Raw genomic sequence first — 14,374 nt, 5'->3', positions numbered from 1 at the left:
ATTCATACAGTACTTAGCATCGAGCCTCATATCCTAATGGAGTGTGTACAACTGAAATTTCAACTTCTCTATGTCACTTTCTAGTTGTGAGGCATCAAGTAAACCACAAACTAGCTCCATGTCTTTACTCCTTCAGTAAAGTGGACAGTGGTTTGAAAAGTCACATACATTCAAACTATGGAATCATCTGTAATCACTAAAAACATTAGGTAGATTTGCATGTACAGAAAGATCTCCAAAATAAATCACTAAATAAAAAGTCTCAGAATGTGTCAAGTTTGATCACATCTGCAAACGAACTGAAAAAGATCTAGAAAAACATATACCATTCATGCTGGTGATCTCTGAGAAAAGAAAAAAGTTGGTTTTTTGTTTGTTTTATAGGACAAGTGGTTTGCAGAAGAGGTATAAAAAAGGGCTTTTACTTTCTATTTTATTTCTCTACTTGAACTTTATTAACAATGAATGTGTATTTATGTTGAAATTTTTATTTTAATTTTGAAACTTTAAAAAGTTATACATAAAAGAAATTTAAACTACAGTATTTTGAGAAAAAAAAACAAAGTAAAAAATAGAGTTCAGTATGACCCAGCAATCCCACTGCTGGGCATACACACCGAGGAAACCAGAACTGAAAGAGACACATGTACCCCAATGTTCATCGCAGCACTGTTTATAATAGCCAGGACATGGAAACAACCTAGATGTCCATCAGCAGATGAATGGCTAAGAAAGCTGTGGTACATATACACAATGGAGTATTACTCAGCCGTTAAAAAGAATACATTTGAATCAGTTCTGATGAGATGGATGAAACTGGAGCCAATTATACAGAGTGAAGTAAGCCAGAAAGAAAAACACCAATACAGTATACTAACACATATATATGGAATTTAGAAAGATGGCAATGACGACCCTGTATGCAAGACAGGAAAAAAGACACAGATGTGCATAACGGACTTTTGGACTCAGAGGGAGAGGGAGAGGGTGGGATGATTTGGGAGAATGGCATTCTAACATGTATACTATCATGTAAGAATTGAATCGCCAGTCTATGTCTGACGCAGGATACAGCATGCTTGGGGCTGGTGCATGGGGATGACCCACAGGGATGTTATGGGGAGGGAGGTGGGTTCATGTTTGGGAACGCATGTAAGAATTAAAGATTTTAAAATTAAAAAAAAATAATAAATAAATAAATAAATAAAAATAGAGTTCAGGGGCATTTTTTTAAAAAATTGAATTTGCATGTAAATACACATATGTATACAAACCCAGAAGAAAGTCTGAGGATGACAGACAAAAAAATACAAACAGGTTTTTAGGGGGAGGTGGTATTGGAATAATTTTCATTTCACTCCCTTTCACTTGTATGTTTTTCTAAATTGTCTAACATATATTATTTGGGCAATGAAACAATCTGAAGGTAAACTGGTATTTTTAAAGAGCACTTTAAAGCTACTGCTTCCTTCTGCAAACATTAACCCAGACATGTCAGACAGTCATGATAGAAAGCAAAAGCAACTTGTTTCATTATTGACTCAGCAAAACATTCTGCCTGTACTCAAATTTCTTATGTTTATTAATCAAAAAGGCCTACAGATTCAATTTTTATATTTTTCTTTCCTTTAATATATAAACCCTCCAAAAGCTCTTTAAATTCCCTAATGTAGTCCTATGACAATCAATTCAGTGAAAGCCACTTATGTGCCCAATGTAATTAAGCAATAAATAAAAGTGGAAAACATTTAAAAAGCAAACACACTTGGAAATATGAATGCTTAATGAGAAAAAGAATTCCTGTTCTTGCTAGTTAAGCCCCTAAAACAAGATCAACTAATAATACCCACCAGGTATTAAAACGCTTTCATTGCAGGCTACTGTACATATATTGTCCTAGGAAGTATTTTCACAATTACAGTTCTATAGGTAGGTCCTTTCAGTCCCATTTAAAAGAGAAAAAGATGAATTTCAGAAGCTAAAATAACATACATAAGCTTGAAAGAGCCAGGATGAAAACCTGAACCCTCCTCACTTCAAAGCTACTTTACATCTCTACTTACTTGGCAATTTTCTCCTTGAGAAGGCTCCAGTCCCACAGGTCTGTAGGAGTAACATTCCACATATCATACTGAAGGATCTAAGGAACAAACAACCCAAACTGATGATAAATCATTCAATGACCATCTGAAACTATGACAAAAAGCAAGCAAATGACTAACTGCCATGTCCTGTATCCCATCAAATGCTGTCTTGTAAGGAGTATAAGGCCCAGAGATTTTCCTAGACAAATTGCTATGTAGTCATATTGATTCAAAGCAGGCTGATTAAGGCTTACCTCTTCCCCTTATCCCTGCTGAGTCCTCTCAGAAGACTCATATCATCTCTACAAACCAGGAAATTTTAACAAATGAAAGCATGTTGCTGAAATGTATTCTTTTTGTACAATAAAAGAATTATGCTACCCTCTACCTTCATCTTTCTATATAGTCTTGATCTATCCTAGCTCTAAATATTATCTACTTAGCTAATTAACACCTATTTTCAAACAATGTAGAGTTCCTAAATTCAATAGGAACTGTGAGAACTAAATCTAACATCTTATTTTACAGGGAAGAGAATCATCCTACTGAGGATAAAGGCAGTGTGATGGCAGAATGCTACGACAGCACTCAGATTCCCATCTCCTGGGGTATAGGCCCTCATACTCTCCTCCTCTTCAGTATATATAGGACCTGGAAACACGATGGATGTCACTCACACATTGTGACAAATGTGAAGGGTTTCTGCAAATGCAATTAAGGTTGAGAATCAGTTTAATTTTTTAGCAAAAAGGGAGATTATCCTGGGTGGCCCTGACCTGACAAATGAAAATGCCCAAAATGGTGACTGGACTGGGCTCTTGAAATGAGGGACTCTCCCTCCTACTGGCTTTGAAGACGTAAGATACCATGAGCTCTAGAACTGCAAGGAAATTAACAACCAGGAGGGCTTGGAGGACTATGCCTGAGATGAGACCACAGCTTCTACTGACATCTTGACTTTGAGAGACCCAGAGATTAAGCTAACCCAAGTCTGCACTCCTGACCCATGGAAATTGATACTGAATGTATGTTGTTTTAATCTGCTAAGTTTTGTTATAGAAAACTAATACCTGGGAGTTCCCTGGTGATCTAGTAGTTAAGATTCAGTGTTTTCACTACTGTGGGCTCAGGATCCCTGGTCAGGGAACTAAGATCCTGCAAGCCATGCAAGGCACCGCTCCTTTCCCCACCCATCCAAAAAGGAAAAAAACAAAACAACAAAAAAAAACTCAGCATTCTTCCTATGTCTTTTAGCAATAATTAGTTTTAAATAAAAGAGATTAAATAGAATATACTTTTTACTCCAGAGAACAAAAGGACTATATGAGCTTCAGATGTCTGGTGTAAATTACAACTTTAGTGGCTTAAAATAACAAAAATTTGTTCTCTTGCAGTCTTGGAGGCCGGAAGCTCAAACTCAGTATGTTGGGAAGGCCCCCTCCATCCCCAGGCTCTAGAGGAGATTCTGTTCTTTGCCTCTCCCAGCTTCTAGTGGCTTCAATTCTCCTGGGCTGTGGCTACATCTCTCCAACCTCTGCCTCTATGGTTGTTGCTCCTTCTTCTCTATGTCTCTTGTAAGGACAACTGTCACTGGATTTAGGGCCCACCTGGATAATCCAGGATAATCTCAATTACATCTGCAAAGACCCTTTTCAAACCAAATAATTTAATAGTCAGAGGTCCCAGACATTAGGATGTGAACATCTTTTTGAGGGCTACCATTAAGCCTACTACAGGAACTCACAGGCAAAGAGAAGTTTCATCTGTATACTTACTCCTTTGCTGACTGGAGAGCCCTCATAGGTTTCATATGGGCCATACTCCTTGGCCAGGTCACAGCTGGCTTCCAAGGCTCCATAATAAATGGTTTCAAAGATCTGCTTATTCAATAACTGGGCCTCTGGACTCTCAAAAGGGTACCTCATCAGAATAAAAGCATCTGCCAGACCTTGCACCCCAATTCCAATGGGGCGATGGCGTTTATTCGACAAGCTTGCCTTTGTGCCAACAGGTTTAGAAAAGAAAGAGATGACATTAACGAACAGTAAAACCAACATTCTGTACCAAAGGACACACTCTATCTCAGTTTTCTCACACCATTCCAATCATTCCAATGATAACATGATGACTAGAAGACTATGATCAACTCCTTCCACCTTGGATTTCAATTATTAGCAATAAGCAGAGAAATCTATTCATACCTCTGGGACAGGGTAGTAGTTAATATCAATAATTTTATTCAAGTTTCGGACAATGACTTTGGTGACTTCAGCCAACTTTGTAAAGTCATATGTGTGTTCTGATGTGACATACATATTCAGGGCCAGGGAAGCCAAGTTACAGACTGCAACCTAGAATTTGAAGAAAAAGGGTCAAGAATCACATGATTTTTATTTCACTGACACTACCCTGTAAACCTCTAACACTTGTTGACATTAAAGTTTTAGTTTCTATCTTTGATTGCTTCCTCTTCACCGTTCACCTGTTCATTTCTAAATCCCAGGACCTATTCCCATGTGTGAATTGTTACATGCACCAGTGAGACAGCTTAAGATGGGGGAAGAACCGTACGCTCCATAGTACAAGACTCTTTACCAGACGTATGTCACTGTGCTATAATTTCTTATGTATGTCAGTAGATGTGCTCTAATACAACAGCCACTAAATAAAAACTACATGAAATTTAAAATTGTTTCTTAATTGCACTAGTTATATTTCAAGTGCTCAGTAGCCACCCAATTCAGAACATTTCTATCACTGTAAAAAGCTGTTCCAAGTTACACGTCTACCTCATCCTCACTGAGACTCCAACAGCCCATAACAAAGGACCCAAGTTTGAATTTTAAAAAAGTTCTTTAGGTGATTCTTACTACATTAAGTGGTGAGCTTTTTCAGGTTATGGATCATATCTTTTTATCCTGACATTTTCAGGACTAGCACCACCACACCTGGCATATAGCAAATGCTTAATAATACTGGATGAATAGACTTCCTTCACCATTTTGATTATGACTATCCCAATCCAAACTCTCAACTCCTCTCACCTAGACTCCCTCATGCCCTTCATATCTAATCAATTCTACACATGGTGACAAAGTACCCATTTTTAAACCATAGCTCGAATCACATAAGCCTGATAAATGCAAGGGAGAAAAATAAGGCAGGAAATTGGGGCTAAGGATGGAAGGAGTGCCATATTTAAATAGAGTCATCAAAGGAGACACCACTGAGAATATGACATATGAAGAAAGAACTGAAGAAGTTAGAAAGCAAGTCACATGGCTCTCTGGGGAAAAGAGGATTTTACCACTCAAAACTCCTGCAGCAGGAGTATGCTTGATATGTTTGAGAAATGGCAATGAAATTAGAAGGGTTGGAGCACAGTGGCAAGGGGGAAAATAAGAACAGATGAGGTGGGATACTCAGTTGTGTACCATCTCACAGGGCATTATAAGGACAGAAATCAAGTAATGATACATACTACAGCATGGACAACTGATACAAAAGGCCCAATATTACATGATTCCATTCATACGGAATGCCCACAATAGACAAACCCAGAGACATAAAATAGATCAGTGTTGCCAGGGGCTGGGTGAAGAGGGGAACAGAGAGTAAATGCCAAAAGGTACAAGGTTTCTTTCTGGGGTGGTGACAATGTTCTAGAGTTAGCTATCAGTGATAGTTGTACAACCTTATGAAAATACTAATAAAAAATCATGGAATTGTATCCTTTAGAAGGGTGAAATTTATGGTATGTGACTTATATCTCAATTTTTAAAAAATGAACAAACTCTGGATGGGTTGGAAAGTCAAAGATAAGTACTGTGCAGAGAATGGTATGATCTGATTTTTTGTTTTTAAAAAAGGTCATTTTATTCTTTGTAATACAGTCTATCTTATATAACAATATAAGTATATGTCAATTTCTCCAACTGAATTGTAAGTTTCTAGAGGGCGGGGACTGAGCCACATTCATTTATATCTCAGAGCACCTAGTCCAGTGTCTTACACATGCCTGGTGGTCAGTAAACTTTGTTAAATCAAACTGCAAGCTCAGCGGTATGTTCAGCTCACTTACCATTTTCTTTGACTTTTCGTCTGTCATGTTTTTAGGTCCTAAAATTCAGGATCTGTTCCTTCCTCCTCATTTTCATAGCTTACATCCAATATCCACAGTCTGTCATCTGACTAACGCAACAATCTCTTATAAAGTAACTTCCAACTACTTCTCACACTAAGCCATTCTATAACCAGAATCAAGAGCTGTCCTTTCCATCCTAGCAATGCTATTTTCCTTTCAGAAATCTACAAGGGCTTTCCTATGTCTGAAATATGCCAGCTTTCACGTACTTTCTCTCTTCCCTCAACCACAGCCATCCCTCCACACATCAAACTTTAATGTATCTGCTCCATCACAATAAACTTACTTTCCACTCACTGCACAAAACCTATCCCTGTCTCTCATCTGTCATACTGGCGGTTCTTCCCAAATAGAAAGCTTTTTCATAAACTTCTTTTTAAAATAACCAAATCTATATCCCATTTCCAGCCTTGCCTCTTCTGTGAATGGCCTTAAAGATTTGAGATGAGAATTTTGTCTCACATTCACTGAAAGGACTCTCATGCTTACATACTTTAAACTGAACGCACACTCTAACACATTACTGTGTTTGTCCTAACTCTAACCTAAATAATTATGTATTGCTATTTTTCTCAAGAAAAGATTATTACAACAATGTGTGTGTAAGAAAAAATCGACAGTCTTTCCTACATGGCTCAGACTAAAATATTTTTAAGGGCACACATTACACCTCTTCCTTCCTTTATAATCTATTTCAGTGCCCTTTTGCTTACATAAAGCTATGAACACTCCTTCACTCAACTCAAGGGAAATCAAGCGAGAGATTCACAAACAATTCACAAACTCCTAAGATTCTTCTCTCAGTACCCGAGGCAGAAGTTTTTCTACCTACCTCATCTTTGCTGGTATACTCCACTATTTCTGTGCACAGGTTGCTGCATTTGATGGTTCCCAAGTTCTGCTGGTTGCTCTTCCGATTACAGGAATCTTTGTAGAGCATGTACGGGGTACCTGTCTCTGTCTGAGACTCAATGATGGCATACCAAAGCTGCTGAGCTTTAATAACTTTGCGGACACGACCTTCTTTCTCATACCTGGAAGGCAAAGCTAGTATTATTTTAATATTCCCTAAGAAAATCTTTATTGCAGATAACATGAAGAGAAAATACCAAAACAAAAAATATTGAAAACTGAAATTTTTACTAAGTTTTGCTAAGGGAAAAAAATTAGGAATATGATACACATTTTACTATGGCTAAAGCCAGACCCACTAAATCAATAATACCTTCCATAATAAAAAGGAACAAAGACTGTAGTTAAATAGTGCCATTGTGCTACAGCAGTAGTCTGGTGCTATTACTTAATGAACTTCTGACACCTGCATCCCAGCTGCTCTCAATTCCTGTGTACAATACAAAAGCATAACTTGCTTTATCAAATGTACTTTATAACAAAGCAAATCAATAACCCTGCTAAATAACTCTGCATTAATTTTTTAGAGGATCTATTAAAATATGATTTAACTTGAACACCTATTTACACGTCCCAAAGATTTTTGTCTGTTTCTTAATAATTATCTTTTGTTATATTAAAAAAGAAATATTTCCAGGGCCCACCTGGTCTGCTCCTGCACAGAAAGAGTTAACTTTCAATATTCGATTATCGGGCTACTGGGATGCTGGTGGTAAGGAGAGGCAGATTGGGAAGAGGGAGAGCGCTTAACAACAGAGAGGGACAAGCCAATGTGTAACTGGGGCCCTCCCAAACATCCAAAACAGAAAACGGGGAGGGTGCCTGTCAAGAGACAGAACCAGTGGTGTCCCAAGGGTTGTCACACTTCTGTTCCCCGTGTCTAATGCTCTGGAGTGATCTGTCCTTTCAGACACCTCTGTGAGGTTCCAACGTTAGGATCCACTCTTTCCTCACAGTCCCAGCACATTCAACTCACAACCCAGTTTTTAAGGAGCACCCCACCCCAAGTAAGAGGAAAGCTGGAGGTCCTTCCTGAGAGGAGGGTATTCTGAGGATGAGCCACTCCTGGGGTCCCCCTTCAGTCCCTAACCAGGCGGTAAATGTGGTGCTGGGCACCCTGTTCACTGGTGAAGACCTCAAAAATGTAGGCGGTGCAGAGCAGCAGTTCCTAGGTGTCTCTGATTGTCACCACCTGGAGGATGGTGAAGTTCTCCAGGATGCTGTTCATCACATGGCGCTCCAGCAGCTGCCGCAGCTCGTGAAAAAATTCACCAGGTGCTTGCACATGGGTGAGTGCAACATGTGGTACACAAACCTCCCATTCTCCATCAGGGCATGTTCCGTCTCCACCTTCTCCACCACCTGCTTGCCAAAGGAGTAGAGACCTTGAAGAACAGGCGAGGGCCACGTGGTCCAGGCTCTCATACTGGCTGCTCTCTCCACAGAAGCCACTGTTGCCGCTGGCAGCCCCACCTCCTCACCACTTGGGCCCCAAGTCAGGTCCACCCAGAACCTGACCAGGAAGAAAGTGTGGGTGGCCCCACGGTCATACAGCTCCTATAGCCCTTCTTTTTCAGGGAATTTGTCATAGATCTGTCAGATGTCCACACTCTCGAGGCAGGACACTCTAGGATTGGGGCAGCGCAGGCTGATGTGTACAAACAGGTGCTGTGACTAAGCAGTGCCCAGAGCCCAAGCCCACCAGGCTGGGGGTGATGTGGCAGGTGGGGGCAAAGCAAGGGGTAAGAGGGCTTAGGAAGCTCATACCCTGGCAGAGCAGTAGATGGAGGATTCAGTGACAAGAACAGTCACTTTGAGAATGGCTGCACATCTGGAACATTCCAGGAGGGCCCAGAAGCCCCGACCTAAAATGGAAAGGTTCTGGGGCCTGAGGACTGGTGGGACCCAGTCTGGCCTGCAGGGAAGATGCTGAGATGAGCTGGACAAAGGACACAGTAGTCATTGTCTGGAAAGCCTTGTCCTTGGAAACCTGGTCCACATTCAGCGCCTTGAGCATCAACTGGATTTCCCCAGATTTCCCTTGGGCCAAAGCCTGGACATGACTAGAGACTGTTTGCGAGTTTAGGTCTTCCATGTTCTCAGTCTGATGTTGCAGGCAATCAGTTTATCACAACCATACAACTTGACTCCATTGAATAGGATTTTCCGCTGGCCACAGGGTAGGTAAGTGGCCGTGGCCTCCTGGAAGCTCTGCTCAATGTCTGTACTCCAGACACCCTCTGCATCTGTCAGGGCCCTCACTGCCCCCCACCCCCCTCACTGCCCTCCTCGCTTCCTTCCGTACTTCCTGTTCAGCCACTGCCATTGGAGGTGTTCCCCTACCTGGGCATCCTGGCCAGGGGGCTGGGGGTAGGTTTGTCATGAGTAATTTTTTTGGCCATGCCACACAGCATGCTGGATCTTAGTTCCCCAATCGGGGATCAATCTGTGGCCCCTGCAGTGGTAGAGTGAAGTCTTAACCCCTGAACAGCCAGGGAAGTCCCTCCAAAGTTTTAAGAAAAACAGACCAAAATTTTGGTGAAGATTCAGGAAGAAAACATACTAAAACAAAATTACTAGTCACATTCTCTTCTAGATGCTTCTGAAGAATCCTAGAAACTAGGCTAATGATTGACATAGTTTTGAAATTTATATCCTATAAATAAAAGAAACAAGGTTAAAACATTATTACTTTTGTATTTTTCCCATACCTTTCATATAGCTTCTCAAATTCTTCTCCCCAGACCTCATCCAGACCAGGACACTCATTTGGACACATCAAAGACCAGTCCTGCAAAGGGAAGAAAAGTACCAACCATAAGAAACTTCAAATAACCAATCACACATGATCCATTAGGAATACTGCAAGGCAAAGGGTGGCCTCCATAGACTGTCTTAAAATTCTGCTTCAGAAATAATTTTTAGGCTCAAGTCCAAACATCTAGTTCTGCCTATTTGTTCATGACTCCTAAAGCATTTAGAGCATCTGCTTTAGAAAATAAAAATCCAAGAAGGCAAGAAAGGCATCTCTTGCTCAGCATGCCTTGCTGTTGCATTAACATATAGGTAAATTCTTCCTAAGCATGATTTAAGATGACTGAGGAGAAAACTCATATGAATCAAGTTGTTATTACTAACAAGTACCTATCTCTCACCTGATTAGTCTCCACTCGCTTCATGAAGAGATCTGGAATCCAGAGGGCAAAGAAAAGGTCCCTGGCACGCTGCTCTTCCTTTCCTGTGTTCTTCTTTAAATCAAGGAACTCAAAGATGTCTAAATGCCAAGGTTCCAGGTAAATAGCAAATGCCCCAGGTCGCTAAGGGTAAATAAGTCATCATTCTTTTCAGATTCACAATGAAATAAAGGAACTTTATATTTTCCAAAGCACTTCAATAATATCTTCTTGGATCTTCACTACAATTAATGAATTACATGAGATAATACAAATACAAGTACTATAGAAATATAAAGTAGTTGTATTTGTCTTAAAATCCCAGGTGTAAAAAAGAACAATTAACACAAAGAAAATGCAGAACAAGAAAGACTAATTTATGCAAAGTGACACAGTGAACTAGAGATGAAGCTTCCTCTTCAGCTGTCACGCAGCTCACTTTACACTCTGTGACGTGTATGTAAAGCCCAAAAAATTGCTTTAACAATAAGTTGTGCTTTTATTAAAGATCACAAAAAGGTGGTATGTCTTATCAAGGTCTGCAGAGATTCCATTAGATAGGCTAGATGGCTGCAAAGTATCCTGCTGATAACATTGGGAAAATGGCCCAATACTCTCTATTTTCCCTCTATAAAACAGGTCAAGTTTTGCTTTTTGTCTTTTTTTTTTTTAATAAAAACCTAGAAAAAATATTATAACCCCTTTTCAAGATTAGGTATCTATATGTGCTTAATCACTCAGACGTGTCCAACTCTTTGCAAACCCATGGACTATAGCCTGCCAGGCTCCTATGTCTATGGGGATTCTCCAGGCAAGAATCTGGAGTGGGTTGCCATGCCCTCCCTCCAAGGTGTCAATATGAGTCACTACTTTAGAAATTCTTTGCAAATAAACTGTCTTGTAAGAAAGCTGACTAGATCACTGGCTGCCTGGAGCCAAGGATAAAGTATGTACGTGTAGGAGTGATGGATGATTAATACAAAGGTACACAAGGAAACACATTGGTGTGGCAATGTTCTATGGCTTGACTGGTGTGATTACACAAGTATATAAATCATCAAACTGTATAATTCAAGTGTCTATACTTAAAAATAAGTGAAAAGTATATACACATTAAATTGATCATGAAAGTAGAAAAAAACAGAGTTGTTAGAAACATACACAGTGAGCTATCTTATTATTAGCTTATATGAGATTTTCAGTTCTGATTTCTAGGACTTTCACTGACAAAGCATACCTTGTTTCCACCTTGATCCACATATCGAGCTGTGTTGTTATATACTCTCAACATCGGTACAAGACCATTGGAATTGCCGTTAGTCTGGAAAAGAAACAGGGTAAATGCATCTGGAGGAGTGAGAAGGGGTCAGCAAGGAAAAGAAGAAGACGGCTCAACAGCAAGCAAATCACTCTCTCCCAGTCCAGCTTCATCTGCTCCCCATCTCTACCTCTGCTTTGAAAACATAATGCCCAACATAAAATAAAACTATGGAATAAATTACAAATATGTACAACATTATTTCATGGCATCTCTAGCTTGTGATGAGAAACAACAACTATAAGTCAAAAATCCAAAATCAGGATAGTTGAATTTAAACCCCCATACTTTCAAAAGGTCATCATGTAATGAAATACTTTGGGTAGAGTAAAAACCCTATAATAGTATATTTTTCCCAAAAGAATTCAAAGTGATTTATAGTAAGAATTATATGCAATGGATAAATCAAGACAATAGGCAAATGGAGATCCTCTAATAAATAAATTCTAAAATTAAGATGAGATACCTAACAAATTTTTAAAATAATCATTCTAACCCAAGGCAAGCCTTTAAGCAGCCTAGAAAGATAATGAACACCATATAACAGAATGGTTTTCTTCTGGACTCTCTTTCTATAGGGTGAGATATTTTCTTCACCTTATAGAGGAGGAAACAAACTCAGAGAAGTAAAATAACTTGTACTAGGCCACACTACTAGTAATTAGGAGAGACAGGATTTAAATCCAGGTCTTACTCAAAATCATTACCTTTTATTCTTTTCTTTTTTAAATTGAAGTATGGTTGATTTACAATATTGTTATTAGTTTCAGGTATAGAGCATAGTGATTCAGTATTTTATACTGAATGTGATTTCAGCATATTATACTCCATTATACGTTATTATAATATAATGGGTATAATTCTCTATTCTACACAGTATATCCTTGCTTAAATATTTTATATATAGTAGTTTATATATCAGTTAATGCCATATCCCTAATTTGTCACTCCCTGCTTCCCTGACCATTTGGTAACCACAAGTTTGTCTTCTTTATCTGTGAGTCTGTTTCTGTCATGCATACACATCCATTTGCGTTATTTTTAAGATTCCACCCAAAACCATGATCTTGACTCCCAGTGAACAGTGAACTAAAACAGCTAAAATTTACCTCATAAAGTATTAATGATTAAGCTTGAATCTTGGCTCCATCACATATTAAATGACTAATCTCTGGAAGTAATTTAACTTTGTAAGCTTCAGCTTCCTCACTTGTAAAATGAAGACAACAGTGGCTATACTCACAAAGTTACCGTAAGGAGTAAAGTTTACTGTGTTTGTAATATCTATCTCATAAGGTTGTAGTAATTCACATAAAACTTTTATAACATTTAGCATATAGTAAGCAATGAATCCGAAGAATTGATGCTTTTGAACTGTGGTGTTGGAGAAGACTCTTGAGAGTCCCTTGGACTGCAAGGAGATCCAACCAGTCTATTCTAAAGGAGATCAGTCCTGGGTGTTCTTTGGAAGGAATGATGCTAAAGTTAAAACTCCAGTACTTTGGCCACCTCATGCGAAGAGTTGACTCATTGGAAAAGACTCTGATGCTGGGAGGGATTGGGGGCAGGAGGAGGAGGGGACGACAGAGGATTAGATGGCTGGATGGCATCACCGACTCGATGGAAGTGAGTTTGAGTGAACTCCAGGAGTTGGTGATGGACAGGGAGGCCTGCTGCTGCTGCTGCTGCTGCTGCTAAGTCGCTTCAGTCGTGTCCGACTCCGTGCAACCCCATAGATGGCAGCCCACCAGGCTCCCCCGTCCCTGGGGTTCTCCAGGCAAGAATACTGAAGTGGGTTGCCATTTCCTTCTCCAATGCATGAAAGTGAAAAGTGAAGTCGCTCAGTCGTGTCTGACTCTTAGCGACCCCATGGACTGCAGCCCACCAGGCTCCTCCATCCATGGGATTTTTCAGGCAAGAGTGCTGGAGTGGGGTACCACTGGTGTGCTGCAATTCATGGGGTCACAAAGAGTCGGACACAACTGAGCAACTGAACTGAACTGAAGCAATGAATAATAAAAGCTATTAATATTATTATTGCTAAAGTAAATCAGAATTCCAAAATCTGAGCTAAAAAGGACCCTGCTGCTGCTGCTGCCAAGTCGCTTCAGTTGTGTTTGACTCTGTGTGACCCCACAGATGGCAGCCCACTAGGCTCCTCTGTCCCTGATATTCTCCAGGCAAGAATACTGGAGTGGGTTGCCATTTCCTTCTCCAATGCATGAAAGTGAAAAGTGAAAGTGAAGTCGCTCAGTCGTGCCCGACTCTTAACGACCCCATGGACTGCAGCCTACCAGGTTCCTCTGTCCATGGGATTTTCCAGGCAAGAATACTGGAGTGGGAAAAAGGACCCTAGAGTCCCTCTAGTCAACCTCTAATAAGACAGAAGTAGTGAAATCACTCATTCAAAGTTGCACAGCCAGCTAGTAATTAACAGAGATCCAGGTCTCCCACACTCCCGCAAATGCTCTCTCAACCACAACCCTGGTTGTTTATGAACTTGAATCCCTCTAGCCCACATATTTTTAGCCACACAACAGAAGCTTACCCCAGCAATGTAGCTTCCAGTAGCTCGAATACAACTCACAGCAACACCAATTCCACCAGCAGACTTGGAAACCAATGCACACTGCTTTAGAGTATCATAAATGCCTTCAATGCTATCATCTTTCATACTCAGAAGGAAACAGCTACAGGGGGAAAGAGTCACAATTCAGCAAGGAAATGAAGGAGAGTCAAAAAA

The 14,374-nt window shown here is 40.0% G+C and overlaps 1 protein-coding gene and 1 pseudogene across 1 annotated transcript in view; both read right to left on the bottom strand.

Moving 5' to 3' along the window:
• RRM1 (ribonucleotide reductase catalytic subunit M1) overlaps positions 1-14,374 on the bottom strand; it is a 39,873-nt gene that overhangs the window by 5,780 nt on the left and 19,719 nt on the right. Inside the window, exons 8-15 of the mRNA XM_005689853.3 lie at positions 14,180-14,321; positions 11,551-11,634; positions 10,296-10,457; positions 9,852-9,931; positions 7,061-7,262; positions 4,286-4,435; positions 3,860-4,081; positions 2,064-2,140 (exon numbers count right to left, since the gene is read on the bottom strand). Of these exons, the coding sequence (XP_005689910.1) occupies positions 2,064-2,140; positions 3,860-4,081; positions 4,286-4,435; positions 7,061-7,262; positions 9,852-9,931; positions 10,296-10,457; positions 11,551-11,634; positions 14,180-14,321 (1,119 nt within the window). The remainder of the gene's footprint in view (positions 1-2,063; positions 2,141-3,859; positions 4,082-4,285; positions 4,436-7,060; positions 7,263-9,851; positions 9,932-10,295; positions 10,458-11,550; positions 11,635-14,179; positions 14,322-14,374) is intronic.
• Positions 7,269-9,491, bottom strand: LOC108637588 (annotated as a pseudogene).

This window comes from Capra hircus, chromosome 15, assembly GCF_001704415.2.
Source record: "Capra hircus breed San Clemente chromosome 15, ASM170441v1, whole genome shotgun sequence".
NCBI classification, from domain to species: domain Eukaryota; kingdom Metazoa; phylum Chordata; class Mammalia; order Artiodactyla; family Bovidae; genus Capra; species Capra hircus.
This window is presented reverse-complemented; position numbering and strand designations above follow the sequence as displayed.